Source organism: Epinephelus lanceolatus, chromosome 10, assembly GCF_041903045.1.
Source record: "Epinephelus lanceolatus isolate andai-2023 chromosome 10, ASM4190304v1, whole genome shotgun sequence".
Taxonomy (NCBI): domain Eukaryota; kingdom Metazoa; phylum Chordata; class Actinopteri; order Perciformes; family Serranidae; genus Epinephelus; species Epinephelus lanceolatus.
The window spans coordinates 40,285,209-40,309,219 of NC_135743.1; the positions used below are offsets into that span (position 1 = coordinate 40,285,209).

At 39.6% G+C, this 24,011-nt stretch overlaps 1 protein-coding gene across 1 annotated transcript in view; it reads right to left on the bottom strand.

Moving 5' to 3' along the window:
* ascc3 (activating signal cointegrator 1 complex subunit 3) overlaps positions 1–24,011 on the bottom strand; it is a 257,950-nt gene that overhangs the window by 121,705 nt on the left and 112,234 nt on the right. Inside the window, exon 11 of the mRNA XM_033639918.2 lies at positions 19,395–19,559. Coding sequence (XP_033495809.2) covers positions 19,395–19,559 — 165 coding nt within the window. The remainder of the gene's footprint in view (positions 1–19,394; positions 19,560–24,011) is intronic.

Genomic DNA, 24,011 nt, shown 5'->3' on the forward strand with positions numbered 1-24,011 from the left:
TCTCTACATGCTGCCTTTAGGCCAGTTAATACAAAGTAATAATGTGTCCTACCACAATTATGCAGACGACACTCAGATCTATGTCTCACTGACAGCAGGTGAATATGGACCAGTGGATTCACTCTGTCACTGCATCCAACAGATCAGTGTGTGGATGCAAAACAACTTTCTCCAGCTAAATTCAGACAAGACTGAAGTCATCGTATTTGGTCCACAGAAACAAAGACAAAGTGTCAGCAGTCACCTCCAGTCTCTCTCTCTAAAACCTACAAATCAGGTTAGAAATCTCGGGGTAATAATGGACTCAGACTTGAACTTTAACAGCCACATCAAATCAATAACATCAGCAGCTTTTTACCATCTAAAAAACATTGCCAAAATCAAAGGTATAGTGTCTAAACCTGACTTGGAGAGACTTATCCATGCATTTGTCTCTAGTAGGTTAGACTACTGTAACGGCCTGCTCACTGGCCTCTCCAAACGGGCTGTAAGACAGCTGCAGTACATCCAGAATGCTGCTGCTCGGGTCCTGACCAGAACCAAGAAGTACGAGCACATTAGTCCTGTGCTCAGGTCTCTACACTGGCTTCCTGTGGCTCAGAGAATAGACTTTAAAGCAGCTCTGCTTGTGTACAAGTCTCTCCACGGCCTAGCACCAAAGTACATCTCTGACATGTTAGTGCCATATGAACCATCTCGGACTCTGAGGACCTCAGGGACCGGCCTCCTGCTGGTGCCCAGAGTCAGGACTAAACATGGGGAATCAGGATTCCAGTTTTATGCAGCTAAAATCTGGAACAGTCTTTCTGAAGATGTGAGACAGGCCTCTACTCTGACAATGTTCAAATCTAGGCTCAAAACAGCTCTATTTCACTGTGCATATGACTGAAAGGATCTTATCTGCACTCTTCTCTTTTAAAGTTCATTTTATAATGATTATTTATGTTTTTATTTTGTATTGTGATTTTAATGCATTTTCTTGTTCTGTAAAGCACTTTGAATTACTTTGTGTACAAATTGTGCTCTACAAATAAACTTGCCTTGCCTTGCCTTGCCTAAAGTGAGGTGGGAACAGAACTAAAAACAAGGGCACAAATATGTTCTTGACACCCTCTTTGCATCTAGCCAAGTAACAAGTCATCAACAACCCTATAAAAACTGCTTATTATGGTCATTTTAGGGCATTATAAATGTATTTCAGCACTCAACTATAAAAGGCATGTCTTATGTATGCTTAGGTGCAAAAAAAACGGTCCTTATATACCAAACCACCAAGAAACCCCACAACACAGCAACATTAAAGGCCTTTGTAATAAAGGTTAGAGGGACTTTATCTTGAATGCAGCGCATAATTGGTAGCAGTACACCCGGTCAAGAAAATGTAGTCCAAACCAAAGCTCTTCCAAGTAAAACATCAAAGTCATAACTGGCTTGGTTCTGAAACATTTGCATAAAAAGGGGGACAAATGTCATTTAGTTTACAGGGATTTCCATATTAATGTGTCTGAAGACGTGAACTTAAGCACCTAGCGCATCAGAAGCAGTCGCCGTAATTCCTTCAACACAATCAATTATAGCAGTCTGTCAGGTGTGGCAATAATGGGACAGAGAGATGAAGGAGGTGGGGGAGGGTCTGCTAGGCGTACTGCTGGCATCCAGCATCTGCGGTTGCAGGGTGGACTATGAGCTGTTTACAAATTCTCACACAAAGACAAACAGAAACGTGCTGCTTCTGTGCCAGTTACAATCCGATATAATTAGTAGCAGAAATAGTAGTCCTAGATGTTCTACTCAAGGAAAGTGACATAATCCTCTGTAGCCTCTGCAGCAGGAACAGCATTATGTTCAGGTTACAATATTGTGTATAACTTATCTATTCCTTGTACAAGCTTGTTATTTTTAAGAGAGCAATTTAGTGCTCCCTTTTCCCATATCTGCTTTTACAGGTGAAGTTCACATGTTCAAGATGCTGGCAGCACTCATTAGAGTATAAGGCTAATGATTTTCTATCTTCTTGTCACCATGTCATGTGCAGAGCTAAACCAAAAAGAATGTATCTACTGAAAAGCATTGTGTGTGTATCCAAAGCATGATATATCTTCTTTCTGTGCCATAGAGCCCCATAGCTATAAAAACATTTTTTTGAAAAAAAAATAAATAAATAAATTAAATAAATAAAAAAACATCAATGAGCCACACTGTTGCAATGGGTGGATTCTTTCATAACTAGGGATGTCAACCGGTAACCGTTAATCAGTGAACTGCCAAGAGTATTTTTGACTGATTGTGCATGTCGGTCTGCAGGTTAATTTTGCTTCTCTGCAGTTTACACCACCCGGGTCTGGTGGGAGCCTCCTAGCTGTTAATACGGCAGTTACAGCAACTAATGCTGTCCTGACCAAGCAGCATTGCTCTGGAAAGATTGTGCCCACCTTCCAGTCTTCCCTCATGTCACCCTCATGAGCTGCACTGCTAGCTAGCCCCCACCTAACCCGGAGGCAATCATCAAAAATGCTCACTTGTGTAGCGCACACTTCATATCAGGTTAAGGAAGAAGTATTCATAGCTGCAGGGATGAATAACGTTATGTGTATTAAGGGTTATTACGTCCACCTAATCAGAAACTGGGGAACTTTTAAGAGGAATGTTGGATTTCTCTGTAATGCTAACTTTATATCGCATTAGCTAACATTAGCTTTGATAGCAAAACAAAATGGAGGAAACCGTTCAAGTGTCGTCCTCCTTTGTAAGATTGCCATAGTAATCAACTACAAAGCTGGCCATCCCACCTTCATCATTCCTGTCAAGTCATCCATCCACTGAGCGAGAACATACAGGTCGGCCAGTCTGGTCCAGTTGGTCGATGTTTACTTTTTGAATTTCCCCTCTGGGGGAACGCTCGCTGTCCCAGAGAGTGAGTGACCTGACACGTTGCATTCATAAATTCAGTCTGACGCTCCGCACTTCTATCAGAGCGCTGTTAGTCTAAGAAAGAGAGAGTTCCGTCTCCCTAGACACAGTGCCTAGAGTGGGCTCTGCCACTCGGAGAATGCGGTACTCTGTATAACTTAACGGTACATTATGACAGCACTCTGAATTTACCAACGGTCCAGAGTATGCGCCAGCATTTGGAATGAGCATTTCCGAATGCAACACTTGCGTCATCTTTCTCCATTATCTAAAACAAGCCAGCAGAATTTGCTAGCTAGCATTCGCTAATGTCTATTTAGAATTGTTTTGCCTCCAGCTAAGCCCCACCCACCAAAAAACATCACACTATTTACTTGCAGTAAAAGGGTCTATTAGACATTTGTGTGAATGATTTTTCATACTTAGAGAATTAACTCTTGAGTTGTGGAACAATACATGTTTTGTGAAGTCATAATGATCTTGACCTTTGACCACCAAAATCTACAAAGCTGATCATTGAGTCCAAATGGACATTTATGCCACATTTGGAGAAATTCCCTCCTTGAAGTTTAAATTTACTATACTGTCTTTGTTTCTTTGTTCTTTTTATTTTATATAACTTGTACTTCTTACAATATTTCTTTCTTTCTTTATCCTCTGTTTGTATTTATCCTTTCCTTCCGGCCTTATGTTTTATGCTTCAGATTTTTTACATCTTTTTTTCCCTTTCTGCCCTCTCTTCATTTTCTGGTCTTTCTCTCCTTTCCTCCCTTGAAACTCATTCCACTCTACCTACAGTTCATTCTTCTTCAGCTGTTTACAACTTTGCGAGCAATAACTTTCTGCTCTCAACATCCTCTCACATTTTTCCCAGAAAATGCACTTTCTAATCTGTATCTCTTAACAGCAGTGAATCACATTACTTTTTGCTGCTATAACAACCTATATTCTACACACTATTTTCAAAGTCCTATCTTATGTCATATTTTTATTATTTTCAGTTGACTATTTGTCTATAATTACCTTCTTTTTTAGGGCTGTAGTCAACCAAAGAAAATCTTGGTCGACTAAAGTCGCACATAATCTTCAATGAATCGATTAGTTGTGGGGAAAAAAAAAAATCTGCACGTTATTTTTACTTCTGTGGTGTTGTGTCTGTGTCACTCTGCAGTTACACCTCCAAAACACTAGTCGGCGGTGGAGGACTGTGTTAAGTTCTGTAAAGTTTAGTTCAAATCAAACTTTATTTATATAGTTGATTCAAAACTCACATTTAACACACATTAAAAATGGCTTAATAGGGACAATTTCAAACACTAGTATGCAAACTGGCTTCACTATAAATCGCAGACCTGACAGACAAACACTTGTCTTTATCTGGACACATTTCGCCCACCAATACAACACGCTAACGTTATTAGCACAAGTCTATGGCATTTTACATTGTATAAACTAGCCTAGCATCTAGCGATCTTTTCCTCTTCTCATATAAAACTAGAGCACTTGGAGAGTGCAGACCTCTGCCAAGCAGCTCGGATTTCCCGCCATTTTATTATTTTATCCACTTTGCTTCAAGCGATCATCACCAAAATTTTATCATCTGTTCCATGTCCCATTATCAACCTTTCCTGAAAATTTCATCAAAATCTGTTGATAACTTTTCGAGTTATTTTGCAGACAAACAAACAGACCAACACCAGTGAAAACATAACCTCCTTGGCGGAGGTAACCAGGAACAACAGCAACATGTAACAAAGGTAACGGCACATAGTTTGGCTCCATTACAGCTCACAAGATTCACCTACAAAACAGCTGTCACACTAAACATGTTTTCCAAACAAATACAACATGCTAACGTTATTAGCGCCAGCCTATGGCATTTTACAGTGTATACATTAGCCTAGCGACGAGCAGAGATTTCCTCTGCTCATATGAAGCCAGGATAAATCCCGAAGTATAAATCCCTGAAGGATAAATCACACACAATATTTAAAATGCTATTTTAGTGGAGACTTTACTGTCTTCACAACTTATTGTTTCTTATCTGTGAAATACAAGTAAATACAAGCTTCGTTTCCACTGAGGGAAATGGTTTCAGCTTACAGAAACAGACAGGAGGTCTGTATCACCGCGACGCTGAGCGTGAGGGTGGGCAAGTCCAACTTTCTGTCAACAACGGGGGTGTTTTGAAAACACCCCCACTTTCACAGGTAACTTAGCCTGTCCCCCCGCCCAGGAAATAATGGATTAATCCTGGAAAGCTGTTGATGTAGCACTTTTCTCCTTATGAAAGTAACACGGCGATTATTTGACTAATGAGAATTTGGTCGGACGAGAGCATAGCGACCAAATAATCGACTAGTCGACCAAGAGACTACAGCCCTCTTCTTTTTATTTTCACACATGCAGCATTATTATTCCAACTTCGTCAACTCATGATATAAAATGTTTGAAATGTTTTGAAAAACAATATCATATGTTAAATGTGCTATCATTGATGTCTAGAGGACGCATTTCACTGACTGTTACAAACCACACTTCTTTCATATTAATGTGTGACCAGTACTTCCTGAAGTCCGACGCTAAGTTAGAGAGACTTTTGTGAATGACAAGGATAAAACTTTAAAAAATGTATTCTTCAAGCAATGCGGGAGATATCATCATTCAGCTAAACCCTTCACAACATGTTGCTCCCTCTCACACCTCTGCAGTGTGTTTGCTGTCATCACCCATCGGCGCCAAAGATCAAGGCTACAGGGAAAGTAAAAGCATTCATTGAAAAAAGCTGATGGGAGGACAGTTCACTTCTTTTTTTCCCAGAGCTACCCAACACAGACAGACAGCTTGGACATACTCTTAAATAGCATAAAGTAAAAACAATCACTGCAGATGAGTGGAGCTGATTGTCTGACTATTTTGAATGGTGGTGCCTGTCTGTTTGAGGGTCATGGGAGGTAAATCAGGTGTGCACCACAAGGAATAAACATTAACAAAGTTTTACATTTTCCCCACACATATTAATGGTTATACTTGAAGCCATGAATTTCCTTCTCTATCGTCATATTTGAATCACTGGCACAACTAATCTTTTTAGTTTCAAAGACAACAGTAGCTCTCAGTGTGAAAGTCAGTCATGTAAGGGCACTACACCAAGTAAATTTACTAGTCATGGGAAGTTCTACTCAGCCTGTGAAAACAGCTGTGTAATGTCTTCTGTGGTTCTGGAGAAGCTTCGTAAAGCCTGACATAACTTAATGATAATCAAATTCTCAAAATTTTATGATAGAAAGTCTGTTATAAAACTGGGAATGAAATGTAGGAACTCATGTTTTGAGTTAGATGTTACACACTTAAAGTGGGGGTAGCTTGATCTCCGCTGCTTTGATTTTTTGACACTCACAAGTTCCACAACCACTCTCTAAGCCTCCAAGGTATCTTACACAAGAAGATGAAATTTCTGTTAAATATGTTGGTGCACAAACAGAGATGGAGACATGTGACCGCACTTATGCACACATTTGTACTATAGTTACACCCTCAAACATGCACAGGAAATGGACACAGTTAACAGGAATTCCTGTGCAAGTCAATATAAATGGCAAGCAATATATCCTACATGTTTTTGTTAACAATAGGAAAAATAAAGAATACTGCATCCCTAACCCAAAAGAGGAATGAGAGCAGTTTATGTTATTGACCATGGTTGTAGTCTGCCCTGACTGTGCCTGCTGATAAGGTTTGTAATGAATCATCCTGCACCAGCTTAAGTTACATGTTGCACCATGCTATGCAAGGATTGCAATTATAACTCTTGTTGCTGAAATTGCAGAAAGCTAGTTGGTCAACCCCAGGGGTCTAAAGGTATGTGTATTTGTCGAAATCCATTCAGGATAATAAGTTTTGGTAGGTGATAGTCTTTGGTTCACCCAGTAAAAGAAATAATGAATCCACTTAGTGTTCAGCTTTATTTCTTGAGATAAATAAATTCTAAAGAATGAAACTTTCTCCTGGTCAGCTTTGGCAGTGGGACAGCTTTTGTCTGTCAGCCAGACCATTAGTTAGGTTCGCCATCCAATGCACAGTATAACACATATAATGAATGTCATTTCAATCTAGAGTCTGGAAGTCTTATGGTTTCCCAGTATGTTACAGTGACAACGGACAAAGTGTGGAATGTAAACCGTGTGGCAGTTTGTCAAACTTATGTTGGGTGACATAAAATGTACGTCCCTGGAAACACAAACAATCATGCTACACAATTTACAATAATGGGAGCTACATAATGTTCCTTCACAACCAGATTTCAGTCAGTGAATTGCAGTTGCCTTGTAAAGGAACACAAGCTGCAGTCATTGGGGAATTATGCATTATCAAACCATGGATTAAGGGGGAGACCAGAGACAGTTGTAATGTGGGGCAGTTGTAACACCTGATTTCCTCCAATAAAAACGAAACCGGAGTGATTACACTCACTCTACACATCCTTAATCATATAGCTATCTTGCTTAAAGAGCCACCTTAGTAAACTCCCAGAATATAAGTTACCAGCAAAAGCGTTGTTGTTTTTTTTAGATAATGTCCTGGGATCAAATGCCTTGGAATCCAAACAAGTATTTTTAAGGTGGATTTATGCTTGTGTGACTCTGCAGTTACACCTCCAAAACACTAGTTGGTGGTGGGGTTTCTGTGATGTGCTGTAAAATTTAGTTGATTCGAAACACACTCAAAACACACAATAAACATGACTTAATAGCGTCAAATTCAAATACATGTACACAAATTGGCTTCACTATAACTCACAAGATTCACAGACAAAGCACTTGTCTTTTGCTAGACAAATTTTCCTCACAAATACAACATGCTAATGTTATTAGCACAAGCCGATGGCAATTAACCTTGTATAAATTAGCCTAGCAGCTAGCAAAGATTTCCTTTACTTTTATGAAGCCAGGAACAACAGCAACATTTAACAAAGGTTATGTTACAAAATTCGGCTCCATGACAACTAAAAAGGTTCAGCGACAAAACAACAGTCTTATACTAAACAAGTTTTCCAAACAAATACAACATGCTAACATTACTGGAACAAGCCTCTGACATTTTACATTGTATAAATCAGACTGGTGGACCTGACTAGCGGAGATTTCCTCTACTCATGTGAAGCCAGGATAAATCATGCACAATGCTTAAAATGCTATTTTATGGAGGCTTTACTGTCTCCACAATTTATTGTTTCTCATCTGTGAAACAATAGTAAATAAAAGCTTCGTTTCCAAGGAGGGAAATGATTATCAACTTACAAACATAGACAGGAGGTCTGCGTCACTGCGACTTGTAGTTACATTTTTGGGGAAGTGCGCGTCAGGCTACGCCGTAGGTACAGCATCGATTCGACACAGAAGTATGCTTTGGAATCACTGCCTCACGAATGTAACTGTACACATGGGTTACAACAGCAACAGAGATACCATGTGGGAACCACAATTCTTGCATTCTAATTTTTAGCTTCCCATCTTTTTTGTCATTTAAGGTAGTGTGAAAAAAGGTAATCATTATTCAAAACTAGAATTAATGTCTTGCAGTTGTATCCCTCCGTGCACCAAGTTGCAAGTTGCACTTACAGTTTAAGTGAAAGCATGGATACTTTACACACATCTTTCCCCGGCAGCGCAGAAGATCTACATAATCAGCACGGTTTCAAGGTGGACACCCAAGAGTGTCACCAATTCAGTATCTGACCAAATGTCTCCCCTCCTGTTCCTGAGTTATGAAGTTGAATAACAGACAGAAAAGTGTTTGTAGAACATTATGGTGTCACAGGGACCTCGAACTACGACCACCAAATTCTCATCAATTCAGTCTTGAGTGGAAATGGGTGCAAAATTTTAAAGAAATTCCCCCAAGGCCTTCTTGACATATTGCATTCAAAAGAAGGAGACAGATAAGGTCACAGTGATGTTTGACTACCAAAATCTAATTGGTTCATTGTTGAGTCCAAGTAAATGTTTGTGCCACATTTGAAAAAACATCCCATCCAAGTGTTCTTGAAATATTGCATTCACAAGACTGATACAGATGAGGTCACAGTGACCTTGACATTTGATCTTTGACCACCAAAAATCTAAACTGTTCTTCTTTTAGTCCAAGTTGATGTTGGTGCAAAATTTGAAGAACTTTCCTGAGGGTGTTCTTGAGATACTGCGGATAAGGATGGACAACCTGAAAACATTATGCCTCCGCCACAGCTATCACTGGGGAGAGTCATAAGGAAGATATTAATAGTCACAATAATGGTTTTGAACTCTAGGAAAATTGCATAAAGTGTTACAACTATCCCTGGTCCCCCTGTTGCACCCCTAGCTGCACTATCAACTGTGCCTGCTCTGAAGCCTCAGGAATTCTTGACATGCTAATGTTGGGTCTAGTCCTACAGCTGTGTTCTAAGCACTGACTACATGTGCAGTCTGCTGGCAAACAGACTGACAGTTGAGAGGCTTCAAACTTGTGCACTGCAGCACAACCTCTAAAGGTGTTAAGGTGTACAGAGCGCCCAGTCAGCCCTTCTTCAGTAATATCAGCTAAACCTGCAGATAAATGGGCTGTGAACCGAGTAAACAGCGGTCACATGTACGGACCAGTTTTCAATTACCTTGTGGTTAACCCCGCCAAGAGGTCTCCGTCGCTGCACAGCACAGCAGCTCATCCCTCTGTTTCACTCTGCCTCCCTCACTCTGGTCTGAGTCCTTAAGTATACAACTTTTATCCATGTATTCTCAACTTTTCGCATGATGATGAGCACTTGAGTCTGTCCATCACACTCTAGACAAACTTGAGTGGGACAATTTCAATTTAATGATGTTATACACACCTGTAGATTTCTATAATATGACTTTCCAATTAGAGGCACAACTTTTCGAATCAATTTCTTTTCTACCCTCATTTATTTGTCCTACTGGTGTTTTATGGTGTATTATTTCATAATTTCATTTTTCTCTTTAGGTTCTTGTCATTTTACCCTTTATAGTAAACTCACAAACCCAGTACCTTTATGAAATTTGATGATGATGATGAGATATTAATACTGATGATGGTATGCAGGTCAGGTTAATGTACTATGGACTATAAGAGCTTCTATAAATAACCACAATTAGGGATGCGCAGATTTATCAGTTTAACATCTGTATCGGCCAACATTTGCGTGATTTATACTCCCTTTACATACAAAAACAGATGTGCCTGTTTCAAATGTTGTAAACGTCCCTGCCCTCATACCTCAATTTGTCATTTGTTGGCATAGATATAGCCAGTAGATGGCAGTAGAGGGCTGATTCAAAAGTTCCAGACAACAACAAACGAGGCAACGGTGGAGGAGGTCATAAAAATGTACCTTTTTACAGGGGCAACATTGTAGACAGTCGTGGTCTATTAAGCCATTAAACGTATCGTAGCATGTGGACAGACAATTATTTTCTTTATTGTTCTGTTCAACCATATTTAAAATGTAAAAATGCTACGCTGCCTCCACATTTTCTATTGGTACGCTCTGTTCTGTCCTTATCTAGCCTGGTTCCAGACCATAGACCCCGCCCACTCAACTGAGTAGGCTTGCATCTCAATGGAAGCCATGTCAGACTGAAGGTTCTGGAAGCTTCAGTCTGACACTCAGGCTAGTCCTTATCTGTTAAGCTTCAAAAAACGTGCATAAATACATATGAAATGAACACAGATAGAAGGCTCCATCCATGTCCATATGCATCAGACATTGAGCCCTAAAAGTTCACAGAGGTTGGTTTGAGTTACATTGTGATGCGTTCAAGATCTATTCAGTAAAAATGACTACTGTGTGAAGGTAAACTATAACATCTCATGATTTGTTAAACTTAATCATGTAAAATGTAGTTTTTGGGAGAAATATGTTGATGTGTTCACAGGGGTATAAATTAGATTTGAGAGAAATTTATGATGTATTATACAGTACAGGCCAAAAGTTTGGACACACCTTCTCATTCAATGCGTTTTCTTTATTTTCATGACTATTTACATTGTAGATTCTCACTGAAGGCATCAAAACTATGAATGAACACATGTGGAGTTATGTACTTAACAAAAAATGGTGAAATAACTGAAAACATGTTTTATATTCTAGTTTCTTCAAAATAGCCACCCTTTGCTCTGATTACTGCTTTGCACACTCTTGGCATTCTCTCCATGAGCTTCAAGAGGTAGTCACCTGAAATGGTTTCCACTTCACAGGTGTGCCTTATCAGGGTTAATTAGTGGAATTTCTTGCTTTATCAATGGGGTTGGGACCATCAGTTGTGTTGTGCAGAAGTCAGGTTAATACACAGCCGACAGCCCTATTGGACAACTGTTAAAATTCATATTATGGCAAGAACCAATCAGCTAACTAAAGAAAAACGAGTGGCCATCATTACTTTAAGAAATGAAGGTCAGTCAGTCCGGAAAATTGCAAAAACTTTAAATGTGTCCCCAAGTGGAGTCGCAAAAACCATCAAGCGCTACAACCAAACTGGCACACATGAGGACCGACCCAGGAAAGGAAGACCAAGAGTCACCTCTGCTTCTGAGGATAAGTTCATCCGAGTCACCAGCCTCAGAAATCGCAAGTTAACAGCAGCTCAGATCAGAGACCAGATGAATGCCACACAGAGTTCTAGCAGCAGACCCATCTCTAGAACAACTGTTAAGAGGAGACTGCGCGAATCATGCGCCTTCATGGTCAAATAGCTGCTAGGAAACCACTGCTAAGGAGAGGCAACAAGCAGAAGAGATTTGTTTGGGCCAAGAAACACAAGGAATGGACATTAGACCAGTGGAAATCTGTGCTTTGGTCTGATGAGTCCAAATTTGAGATCTTTGGTTCCAACCGCCGTGTCTTTGTGAGACGCAGAAAAGGTGAACGGATGGATTCCACATGCCTGGTTCCCACTGTGAAGCATGGAGGAGGAGGTGTGATGGTGTGGGGGTGTTTTGCTGGTGACACTGTTGGGGATTTATTCAAAATTGAAGGCACACTGAACCAGCATGGCTACCACAGCATCCTGCAGCGACATGCCATCCCATCCCATCCGGTTTGCGTTTAGTTGGACGATCATTTATTTTTCAACAGGACAATGACCCCAAACACACCTCCAGGCTGTGTAAGGGCTATTTGACCAAGAAGGAGAGTGATGGAGTGCTGCGGCAGATGACCTGGCCTCCACAGTCACCGGACCTGAACCCAATCCAGATGGTTTGGGGTGAGCTGGACCGCAGAGTGAAGGCAAAGGGGCCAACAAGTGCTAAACACCTCTGGGAACTCCTTCAAGACTGTTGGAAAACCATTTCAGGTGACTACCTCTTGAAGCTCATGGAGAGAATGCCAAGAGTGTGCAAAGCAGTAATCAGAGCAAAGGGTGGCTATTTTGAAGAAACTAGAATATAAAACATGTTTTCAGTTATTTCACCATTTTTTGTTAAGTACATAACTCCACATGTGTTCATTCATAGTTTTGATGCCTTCAGTGAGAATCTACAATGTAAATAGTCATGAAAATAAAGAAAACGCATTGAATGAGAAGGTGTGTCCAAACTTTTGGCCTGTACTGTATATATAGCAAAAAGACTTGTGGAGCAGTTTTTTACAATGTATTTCATGTGCAAGGTTATTAAAAGGTTGTTTTATAAATTTGTATGATTGAATTTGAGCTCATTCAAAGATAGTTTAATAAAGGGCTTAATTACTTTAAAACATTTTTCTATTTTCTTTTTTTTCACTTTTCTTTTTCTGTTTTATTAGTGTAGATTTCTTTGTTTCCCTGACACAAAGGGAGGAATAAATGACAACAAAAACAAAATAAACAAGATAAAAACACTGGCATCAGCTAGCAGCCAAATTGCTATTTTAAACATCTACATTGGTATCAGCCCTGAATTTCAAAAGCAGTGTATCCCTAACCATAACTGTTCATCATGCGAGGGATGGTTGCTTTTGCCGGTTGCTAATATAAATGACATCCTGTGGAATTTTGCCTCATCTTAACTGTTTTTTTAGTGCTGTGCCGTGAGTAGTGAGGTAAACTGCTGTATATCAGACCCAAAGAGTGTGCACATTTATGTGTTTTTGTATATACAGAAATTTGGCCTTAATCCTACGGGGACACATAAACGCACACATTTCCTGGTGTTTGGAGTATATCAGGACAGACCAAATGGACATTTACAGAGACATTTTCATGATCAGAATACAATTCACAGTGCATGACGCCTGGATGAGTCAGAGGTAGTCTATGTATTCTAAAAATATACCTTTGCCTCTCTTATGTATTCTCCATTTTTTAATTTCCTTTCACAGAATAACACATGACAGCAGCTCATAAGAAGAGGATATGGAACACTAAGATTCAGTCTCTTTTTTTCCTGTCTGAATTCACATAATCACTCTAACATCTAAACTGTCCTGGCTGATTCCTGCACAGACACCTGTCAGTCATCATCAGGGGAAATCAGCTTCACAGACGGTGCACTGATTATTTTTTTCTTGCAGCAGCATGGTGCCAAGGGGGCAGGACTCATGCTGTCTATGATATGTCATTTGGAAGTGTGTGCTGTTATTACTTTACTGGCAAACTAAGCACTCGCATATGAAAAAACAACTTTGCAATACTGACTGACTCAAAGAAAAAGGCTGCTCTATATTAGTTATTATTTAGTACCAGAGTTCATCTATGACGCATGCGCATGAATGGGTGTGCACGGTTAAGTTGTGGCTTGTTTCAAAGGTTTATCTAACCAATTGCGCTTGAGAAAACGAGAGTGAAAGCAAAACTAGTGCAAGCGGCAGTGGTGGGTGGAGTGGAAAATATCTCAATGAGTACGAAAGAGGAGATCTGTTTTCGGCCCCTGTTCCATTTTTTGTTACTTTTTATGTGCAAAACCCATGTTAAACTAAATATTAATCACAGCAGAATAATTTTACATATTTTAAAATGTGTCTGTAGGGGGACTCAACTAATTGCTCACACTCCCCTGCCTCCTTAAACTCACTCTCCCGCCCACACATACACATCGTCTCTCGCTCAACTCTGACTCCCGTCTCTTCTCTCCCTTTGTGTCTCATTTCCCAGCCTTCAGTTGAGTGTTTAAAGAAGAGCTATGGGGATATTTTGTGGATAATGTCAGTACAGTAAATGCAATAGGGAGACGATGATGAGAAGTACAGTATTGTCTGTGAGCCTTGTTACACTTCAAATGGTATTTATCACACTGGGAAATGAATAAAAAGTGCAGTTTGGCAGAAATATACTGGATGGGAAAAAAGGACCATTTTCAGTGCAATAATCCAAGTAGAGATCTGTGTTTTACCTCAATACTTTCTGAGTGCTGAGAGAAATGTATCTGTATTACTGATATATACTGTATAGAAAACTGCTAAGTAGCACAAGTGAGCAATGAATTTCTGTACCAGTGACTTTCAAAGTCTATCACTCCTGTTATTTTCCACTGTCTTACCTTTATTTGGAGCAAAAGGATGCTCTAAGTTTTGGAACAACAGTTCCAATGATTTGGGGGCTTTGGGGGACATAAACAGAAAGTGTAATGTTGCCATGGAGACACCCAGTTCGCTGTGGGCTACAACTTAAGCCCTGTTGTTTTGGTGTTTGATTGTTTATATTCTGGCAATCTGGCACTATTAAAAGTATGCTGAATTAGCTATTAGGAGTTCCTGTCAGCAGTGTACTGATGGATGTTTAGACAATTACCACTGGGTACCTTAATCCTGACAAATATTTCACAATGTGATTGTTGTGGTGAATGTAGCTGACATTTAGCAGCAGCAGAGAAAGGTGTAAGGATGGCTCAAGAGAGCAGTGGCAGGTGAGTTGATTAGCACAGCAGGTGCTTGTTGGCTAATCATAATCTCCCTCCTCTTCTCTTCTCATGCACCTCTCTTTTGTAGGGTCCCCCAGGGATCTATTCTGAGTCCCCTCTTTTACTGTATATACATGCTAGTCCTGGGGAAAATCACGACCTAGTATAGACTTCCATCGCTACGCAGATGATACACAACTGAATGTCCCGTTAAAGCCTGGCACAACCAATGTTTCTTGTTTTATTTCCTGCCTCACAGACAATAAGAACTGTATGCCAAAAAATGTTCTCCATTTAAATAGCTCCAAATCAGAAATAGTTATTATTACCGGCTCCAGTCCCAGCCCCATAGTCTGTAACCTATGTGTTATTTCTGACTCAGCACTGTCTTTTGATGCCTTGGTTGATAAAGTGGTGCAGTCCTGCTTTGCCCAACTACAACATTTAACTAAGACCAAGTGATTCCTTTCCTATGCAGATTTAGAAGCTAATGCTTTTGTCTCCTCCAGATTTGATTACTGCAATGCGCTTTATTCTGACATCAGAAGGTGAAACATCCAAGTTGTTGCCAGGCTTTCAGCTCTTACTTTGAGAGGTGACAACATCACGCTCATCTTTGCTACCCTTCAGTGGTTACCTGTAAGATTTTACTACGTGTTTTTAAAGCCTTGAATGGTTAGGCTCCCGTGTCTGTGATCTGCTAATTCCCTATGAGCCTGATTGCTGCTTGAGATCCTCCAGTGAGCCCCTTGGAATGGCTCCAAAATCTCAACTTGTCACCAAAGGTGATGGGGCCTTTGCTGTCCATGCCCCTCAGTAGTGGAACTCCCTGCCTTAGGGCCTGTGTCCACATAGCATTTTTCTCCAGCAGAAAAGTGGTGGCTTCATGGAACTAGAATTACCACCTCACTGTTGTATGCCTCTGTGAATCAGGCAGTTGCAGTTACAATTTAAATCCAGGTCTGTGAAAAAATAGACTTCAAAAACATCTTCCCCTTGGTGGCACAGAAGATCTATTCAGTAAGCACAGTTTCAAGGTGGGCACCCAAGATTAGTGTCACCAGTTCAGTATCTGACCAAATGTTTCCCCTTCTGTTCCTGAGTTATGACGCTGCATAAAGCCCAGAAAAGTGTTTTTGCAGAACATTATGATGTCAAAGTGAAGGTAGCATTTACCTTCTGGGTTATAAAATGCCATCACTTCATCATTATATCCTTTCAGACATTAGTGTGAAATTTTGTCATAATTAGTGTATGAATTATTGAGTTAAAGCCAAAAACTAGTTTTGTAAGATCACAGCGACTTTGATCTTTGACCACCAAATTCTAATCAGTTTATGTTCGAGGCAAAGTGAACTTTTGTGCCAAATCTGCAATAATTCCCTCAAGGTGTTCTTAAGATATTACCTTCATAAGAAAGGGATAGACAAGGTCACAGTGATTTTGACCTTTGACCAAATTCTAATCAGTTCATTGCTGAATTCAAGTGGGCATTTGTGCTAAATATAAAGAAATTCCCTCATAGCATTCTTGAGATAAAACGTTTGTGAGAATGGGCCGCATGGATGGAGGAGTTTTGTTTCTATGACAAAATGTTGACATTAAAGTTAGCTAGGCAGCTAATGTCATGCTATGTTCACAGATGGTTGACTACACAGCTAACAAGCTTACAACGCATGCAGTGATAAAAGCACAACACTCACTAGCAACATCCAGTGTTTGTTGGCTGATCTGCTCCCAAATATAGGCTATTCTGTCTTTGGTGTGACAGTAGCCTAGCTAAAGGAGCAGCAGTGACGTCACCAGCACCTTTATGAAAAGCTTAAAGATTTTCAACTACAAACACTGGAGTGGCAGCACAAAAAACGCCTGGGTGCAGTGCTTTTTCTCCAGGCAGCTGCATGCAGCCGCTTATGCTCTCTCCTGATTGGGTGCAATTGAAAAAAGACACAGTTCTTCAGGAAAAAAAATCTAGGTGGTCACAGGCCCTTAGGATCTCAGGCAGACAAACTCACTAACCTTTTTCAAATCTCTTCTTAAAACTCAGTTTAATCGTTTGACTTTTTCTTAAATTATGGTATTTACTGCAACTATTTATATTACTATATCCTGTTTAATATTTGGTACTTTATTATTATTATTATTATTATTATTATTATTGTTTTTTACTGTGAAGCACTTTGCAACTTTCTTTTGAGAGGTGCTATATAAATAAAGATATTATTTTTATTTGAATGTGATAGCATGCTGGACCTCGTCGGATTGCCACACAACAACAAAAGACGAACACGCCCAACAGTTGGATTTCCTTTGCTGTATGTCTGAGATTATTATTTGCAGAACTGTTTTAGACGTTTTGGAGCAACGCGATATTGTGTGCCGGAGAAACTGGACAACCAGAGGGCACACAGAAGGCTCATAGTAAAGAGTTGTGTATTTATGCTGAAAGTGTGTGTGAACAGCCAGAATAAAAAGTAGCACTGTCTGTGAGCGGACTGTTGTGTCTGTGTATGTGCTGGGAAAATTCAGGTTGGCAGTGAGACCTGCTACAGAGATGATTCTCAGTTTGCAAGTTTGCATTTATTCACTATTTGAGGTAAAGATATTCTCGGAAAGTTAAGTCACGATTAATCTCAAAATATGTGTATCGACTCTGTGTATTCAGATTTAACAGAGTTATGACTCAGAGAAGGAGCATGATTTTTAATTCTAATTGAAGAAATCCAGCACTGAGGGTTTTAAAGCCTCCATTACCTTCATAAGCTGTGCACTACAGGTGATGCTGCTGCAGCAAACGCTGACCATGTTGGTGGGTGGGTGGGTTTTTAGAACAGCAGCATGCACCTGTCCTTTTCTCCTCACACAGTATCTAACTCACATCTCTCCCCCACCACCCTTTCTTCAGCTGTCCCATGGAAATGCTTCACAGTTTGGATACCTCAGAGTTGTTGTAGGGCTGCTTGTATTAACATTAAACACTGCAGTGTTTTAGACGATTGGCTTGTTTTGCTGAATAAACAAAAGGTGAGGGATGGAAAAATATTGTCTTTTTCTTATCAGTGCAGGCACCCAGCTATTGTATACACCAGTATCACAAAACTTAAAACAATGGCCAGCCCTGAGTCTAAATAGTCTGCAATCCACAGACACAACCCACCTCTGTGATAGAGAGCTGGGGGGAAATCATGCTCCTCTACCCAGGACATTCAACTCCAGTGAGATTCCATAAAGTATGCTTATTCAGTTTCTTTAAACCAATGTGTAAAATTTACCAATTAACGCGTTGTATCTTATATTTAGGTCTTTACATGGACATAAATGTAAACTTAACAAAACTTTAAACGCTCGTTACGGTCCTGTCGTGGTCCTGCTTGATGCTGACTTCTACTGCTATTATTGTGATCATACTTCTACTATTATTGGACACATATGATTATTATTGTCACATACATATACTGTGATATACTGATATTTACTTATAACATATATGCCACCAAATACTATTATTAATATTATTATTATTACATTACTAAAATCAATGTAATCAATCAATCAATGAGCCATCTCCAACGTTGTTTCCATGAATTTGACAGTATATCCGACCAGCCTCACAACCAAAGATCACATGTAGCCACACCAGCTCAGGACCTCGACATCCAGCGTCTCACCTGCAAGATCATCGTAGATCAGCCGAACAGCTGATGTAACAATTGGTTTACACAACTGAAGAATTTCTGCACAATCTGTGTGCATGTAAGGCTGGATCTTTTACTGTGACCATGCCAAGGCACAGTAATGGTGCTGTTTAATCAGCATCTTGATATGCCGCACCTGTCAGGTGGATGGGTTATTTTGGAAAAGCAAAAGTGTATACTAACACAGATTTGAACAAATTTGTGGACAAAATTAGAGAGAAATATATTGATGGAGTGCATAGAAAAAGTCTGAGATCTTTAACTTAAAATTGTGAAAAATGGGAGCAAAAACAAAAGTGTTGCATTTAAATTTTTGGTGAGTGTATAAATGGAGATGAACAAATGACTGTAATGTTTTAATTACTGAGGACACAAAGATTCAAGTAGAATTGTGCCATACAGTAGGTAGAGAGGACCTAAGAGTGAAATCAGAGTCTGCCCTGCTCCTCCTTGACCCTCTTGTCAAGATCAACACAAGGTAGTGGTATATTGATACTTTTTGAATACATAGGAATTCAAAATTTTTTTCAAAAAGTTGAAGTTTATTGTATTTACAGCTCCGTCTCAACTCAGTAATTCAGATTGCAATAATATTGTCAGATGGATTCAAATGTCCTTGCCAACGGGACAATAAAGAAATCCAATTTTTATATACTGCTTCCTCTTAGTGATGTACATTTTTTAAAATGTTATAACTATTGCAGTTAAAGCAAGTACACAACACCTGCCTACAGGTCTTTAGAGACAATTTAAAGATATTACTTGAAAAGATGTTTGCAGTCTAAAATGACAATTACACACAAATTTAAATAACTTTAACTTTAACTAACAAGAGAACTTTAAATAACAAGAGAACAGAGGGAGCTGAGGGGAGTAACATGTACAGACATTCAGGTGCAGAGAGGGAGTGGGACTAACCTGTCTAATGGTCCTGGCAACCAGGCTCTCCAGTACCGGTCCTCGGTCTTCATGCAGAAGGTGGACTTCATCCAAGATAAGGAGACGCACAATCTGGGAAAGAGCCACATCTCCAACACTCTTCCTGGTCACAACATCCCACTTCTCTGGAGTTGTCACCAACATCTGGAAACAAACATGACACCAATTCAATACAATTCATGATAAAAAAAAAAGTGACTCAAAAAAACAACAGAGAATAACAACAACAACAACAACAACAACAACAACAACAAAATGATTGGTTTCTCAATAAAAAGATACCAGGAAAGACTAGGGCTGGGATGCTATTGTTGTCTACCAATTCCATACTATCATATACTTTGGTGCCGACTCAGTACAGCGATTTTTAAGTATTGCAATGCTACAAGTACTGCAACTGAATATTACTGTTTTTGTTTACTTTTTACAAGACCACTGAAAGAAGTTGACTGATTTCTGATTTCAGCAGTTGCCTATTCCTCACCTCAAATGTTTTTAGAAACATATTTTAGCTGATTGTTTAACTGTGATTTGAGATCATTTATTACCAGCCAGCTGTCATTGAGTGAAACAGATGAGTTTGCATTATGTCACCTGCCAGCAGGAGCTGCGACGCGGCACTGTGCATCCTGGTAGCTGTAGGTTTTCTACCTCTTGAGCAAACGCAAATGCCACAGACATTAACTCTGTTTTCTCTGATCATTTAGCACCAATTTCAAAAGTGAAGTTGAATATTTCTATTACATAGATGGTCCAGTTTAATAAAAGGACCATCTTTCCAGTAGTGAAATACTTCTTTAATAATTGCTGAATGTCAGGAAGGTGGGTCTGATCTAATAAGAGCCAGAGACAGACACCAGAAAAAAACAGGAGAGAAGGGAAGAGGAGTAAGGAAACACCCACACAGGAAAGTTTGTGTTCTGTGGTGTAGTGTGAAAGATCATTTTAAGACCACGATGGACAATACATAATAATTGTCTTCCCTACAGTACCTTCTTTTAGTTTCTGTCTGCATGGATTTATTAACCTACATAAACTGAAATCAATGCTGTGGTGTGAACCACTGGTGCTCAGTTGAGTTGCAGTAGGGTGGAAAGTTAACACAAAGAGTAAGTTTGGTACGACTAAGAGTTGAATTTAGGTTTAATTCAGACTGCTGACACCTTAAGGATGTTTACCAGTGCAAACAGTCGTCATATGGGAAGTTTAAGTCTTTTGAATATGTTGCACTGCAGTTGAGATCCTCCTGTCAAACAGTATTAGTAACCATTTACAGGCCCCCAAAATATAGTGCACACTTTGTTGATGACTTTTCTAAACTATTGTCTGTTGTTTTTATTGATTTTGACTGTGTTGTTATAGTGGGTGATGTTAATATTCATATTGATAATCCCAAAGATGGCAGTGCGAAAGAACTTTTCTACATCCTGGACAACTTTGAACTTTCCCAGCATGTAACAGAGCCAACACACAATAAGGGACATATTTTAGATCTAATTATCTCCAAAGGGCTCAACATTTCTGAGGTTGTGGTGACTGATGTTGCCTTTTCTGATCATTACTGTGTTTTCTTTAAAATGGTCATCTCCACTGACACCAGTAAAATTACAACAGAGGTAATCAGAAAACGCTATATCAACGAAAACACCTATACACTATTCACCCAGGATTTTACACCCACACCAGCTCTGCCCACAGTCTCTGTCAATGATCTGGTTCATAGTTTCAGCTCTAAAGCTATGAATATTATGGACAATATTGTCCCCATGAAAGTCAAAGTTGTCTCTGGTAAGAAAAAACCACCATGGAGGAACACCACACGGGTAAAAGCTCAAAAAAGATAATGTAGAAAAGCAGAACGCAGGTGGCGAAAAACCAAACTCCAGGTTCATTATGACATCTATAAGGAAAGTCTGCACATCTATAACTTGGAGCTAAAAAGGGCGCGGCAGTCCTTTTCCTCTGAGATTATCAACAAAAATAACAACAATGCATAGACTTTATTTACTGTTGTTGACAGACTGACAAACCCATCAGCGTCAGTCCCTCCTGAACTGCTATCCACCAAGGCATGCAATGACTTTGCTTCTTTTTTCACAGACAAGATTTTAAAGATAAGACAGACAGTCTGTAACTCCAACACAGTGGCTATTTCACCTGTGCCTCATAAGCCTACTCCAGTTAATTTGGCACTTTTTCACCCATTAAATTATTATTTAATTATTATTTATTTTGATTATTATTATTATTATTATTATTTACTTTTGTTTTTAATGATCTCAAACACAATTTTATTGTTCCTTTAATGTTTTATTTTAATGTATTTCTCTTGTAAAGCACATTGAATTGCCTTGTGTATGAATGGTGCTATACAAATAAAATTGCCTTGCCTTGCCTAATATCAATTTAAACTGAACTTAAGAATGCATTTTAGCACTGAATGAGAAATGTGTTTTTTGTCGCTCATCTCTCATACTGAAATAGGGTTCAGTGTGGAGAATTAAGGGGGATATATTGGCAGAAATGGAATATAACATAATGAGTACATTTTCTTTAGTCCATGATCACTTGGAAATAAGAATGACTGTTTTTCTTTACTTTAGAATAAGTTATCTATATCTACATAGGGAGCGGGTCCTCATCTACAGACATTGGCAAGTTGCACAGCCATGTTCTTACAGTAGCCTAGAATGGACAAACCAAACACTGGCTCTAGATAGGGACAATCACATTCTAATGCTGGCCACTGTAGTTAGCAGCCCCTACACAATGAGAGCACTGGAAAAACACTGATTTTTTTAATGTGAACCTGCTTTTGTTTTTATTGGTTTAAATCACTGGATAATTGGGCTTCCAGTAAAAACCTCCTGAACAATGAACACTGCAGGAATTCTAACCGGGAGTTTCAGCTAATTGCAATCCTCAATCCTCACTGCTAGATGCTACTAAATCCCCTTAAATCTTACACACTGTTCCTTTAAGGCATTTATTTTCTATAACTGCAGACCATAGACTGTAACAAATAATGGACGCAGTCACTATGACGTCACCCATTGATTTGTTGACTCACTTATTGAAGCCTCGTGTTTGACATTTTGGCTGTTGCCATCTTGGATTTTTGAAGCCGAAATGACCATATTTAGACGAGAGGGTGGAGCTGGCTGCTAGCTTGCATTTACAGAGGTGGTTAACTGTGACAATGCTAATTTTAGCTAGCGAAGACCACAACGTACTTACCAGAGGAACTACACACCCGACTCCTTAGATGGTCTTGCAGTACAACCAAATGCTGAGCAATTCTTTTTAGGCAACCAAAACATTTCAGTTAACTTTTATTAACTGAAAACACACTTAAATAGTCACAGCTGTGGCTATGCCTACACCCTGTGAACCTAGGATTACGCCATGGTTACATTACCTAACTGTTGCTGTGGTAGCCACTTTCAACAGATGGCACCCACCTGTCAGGCATTACTTTGAGCTCCAGAACTGTAAATCCATTCATCCATCCATTTTCATCCGCTTATCCGAGGCCGGGTCACAGGGGCAGCAGGCCAAGCAATGCACCCGACCCCGATGCCAGTCCCTGCAGGTGGTGGGCCCACAGGGTAGCAGCCCATTTTTCCCCATATGTACTGTGTCATCAAGGTCTGCTTGAACCACTCTGGCCCCTCCCTTGGGACCACTTTGCCTTGGGAGACCCTACCAGAGGCTATTAGCCCCATACAACACAGCTCCCACAATCATGGGGACAAGCAAACCTCTCCACCATGTTAAGGTGGCGATTCTTGGAGGAGCTGTAAATCGAATTATATAAAAATTCACCCACTGTACAATTGTCATGAACAGGGAGATAAACTATAGAGGCCAAAACTGTTTTTTGTACCAGGCTGTAAACATGATTATTTCTGATGTAAATTTGGGCATTTTATATGGGGACCTATGGGGAGTGACTTGCTTGTGGAGCCAGCCTCAAGTGGCCATTTTAGGAACTGCATTTTTTAGCACTTTCACTTTGGCTTGTGTTTTCAACTTAAACAATTTATCTGCTGCTGTGCAGTTTATTAAATTAAAAGTGTTACACTTATAAGTGAGTGCTGTCAGGTTTTGTACTTTTCTTCAATTTAAACAACAAACAAACAGCAACACTTTCAATGTACTTATGGGTATGTGAGTATTGGTAAAAGAAAGGCTTGAAAAAAGTGACCCTGTACTTTAAACAAAATGAGGGACTGAAAATTAGCATATCTCAACTTTAAATTTTGATTACTTTTTAATAAACTGTCTTTTGCAAGTCTCCTCACTTTATTGAAGTCCAATATGAAATTCCCTGAAAACCCCTTTAACAGTTGTCCAAAAATAGACTGGCACTAGTAACACTACTCTTTGTGTAATGTTGCCATAAGTTTACGTACACAGTCCTAGAATTCTTTCAACCAAAAATATTGGGATTATTTTTGGGATTATTGCTGAGATACATTTTCTCCACAATTTCCTGCTCACTTAACTGAATGACACACACTGTAAAGCCCAGAGTAACACAACTAAAATCCCTCCAGAATGCTGTTAGATTCATGGCTCATCAATGCCCAATTG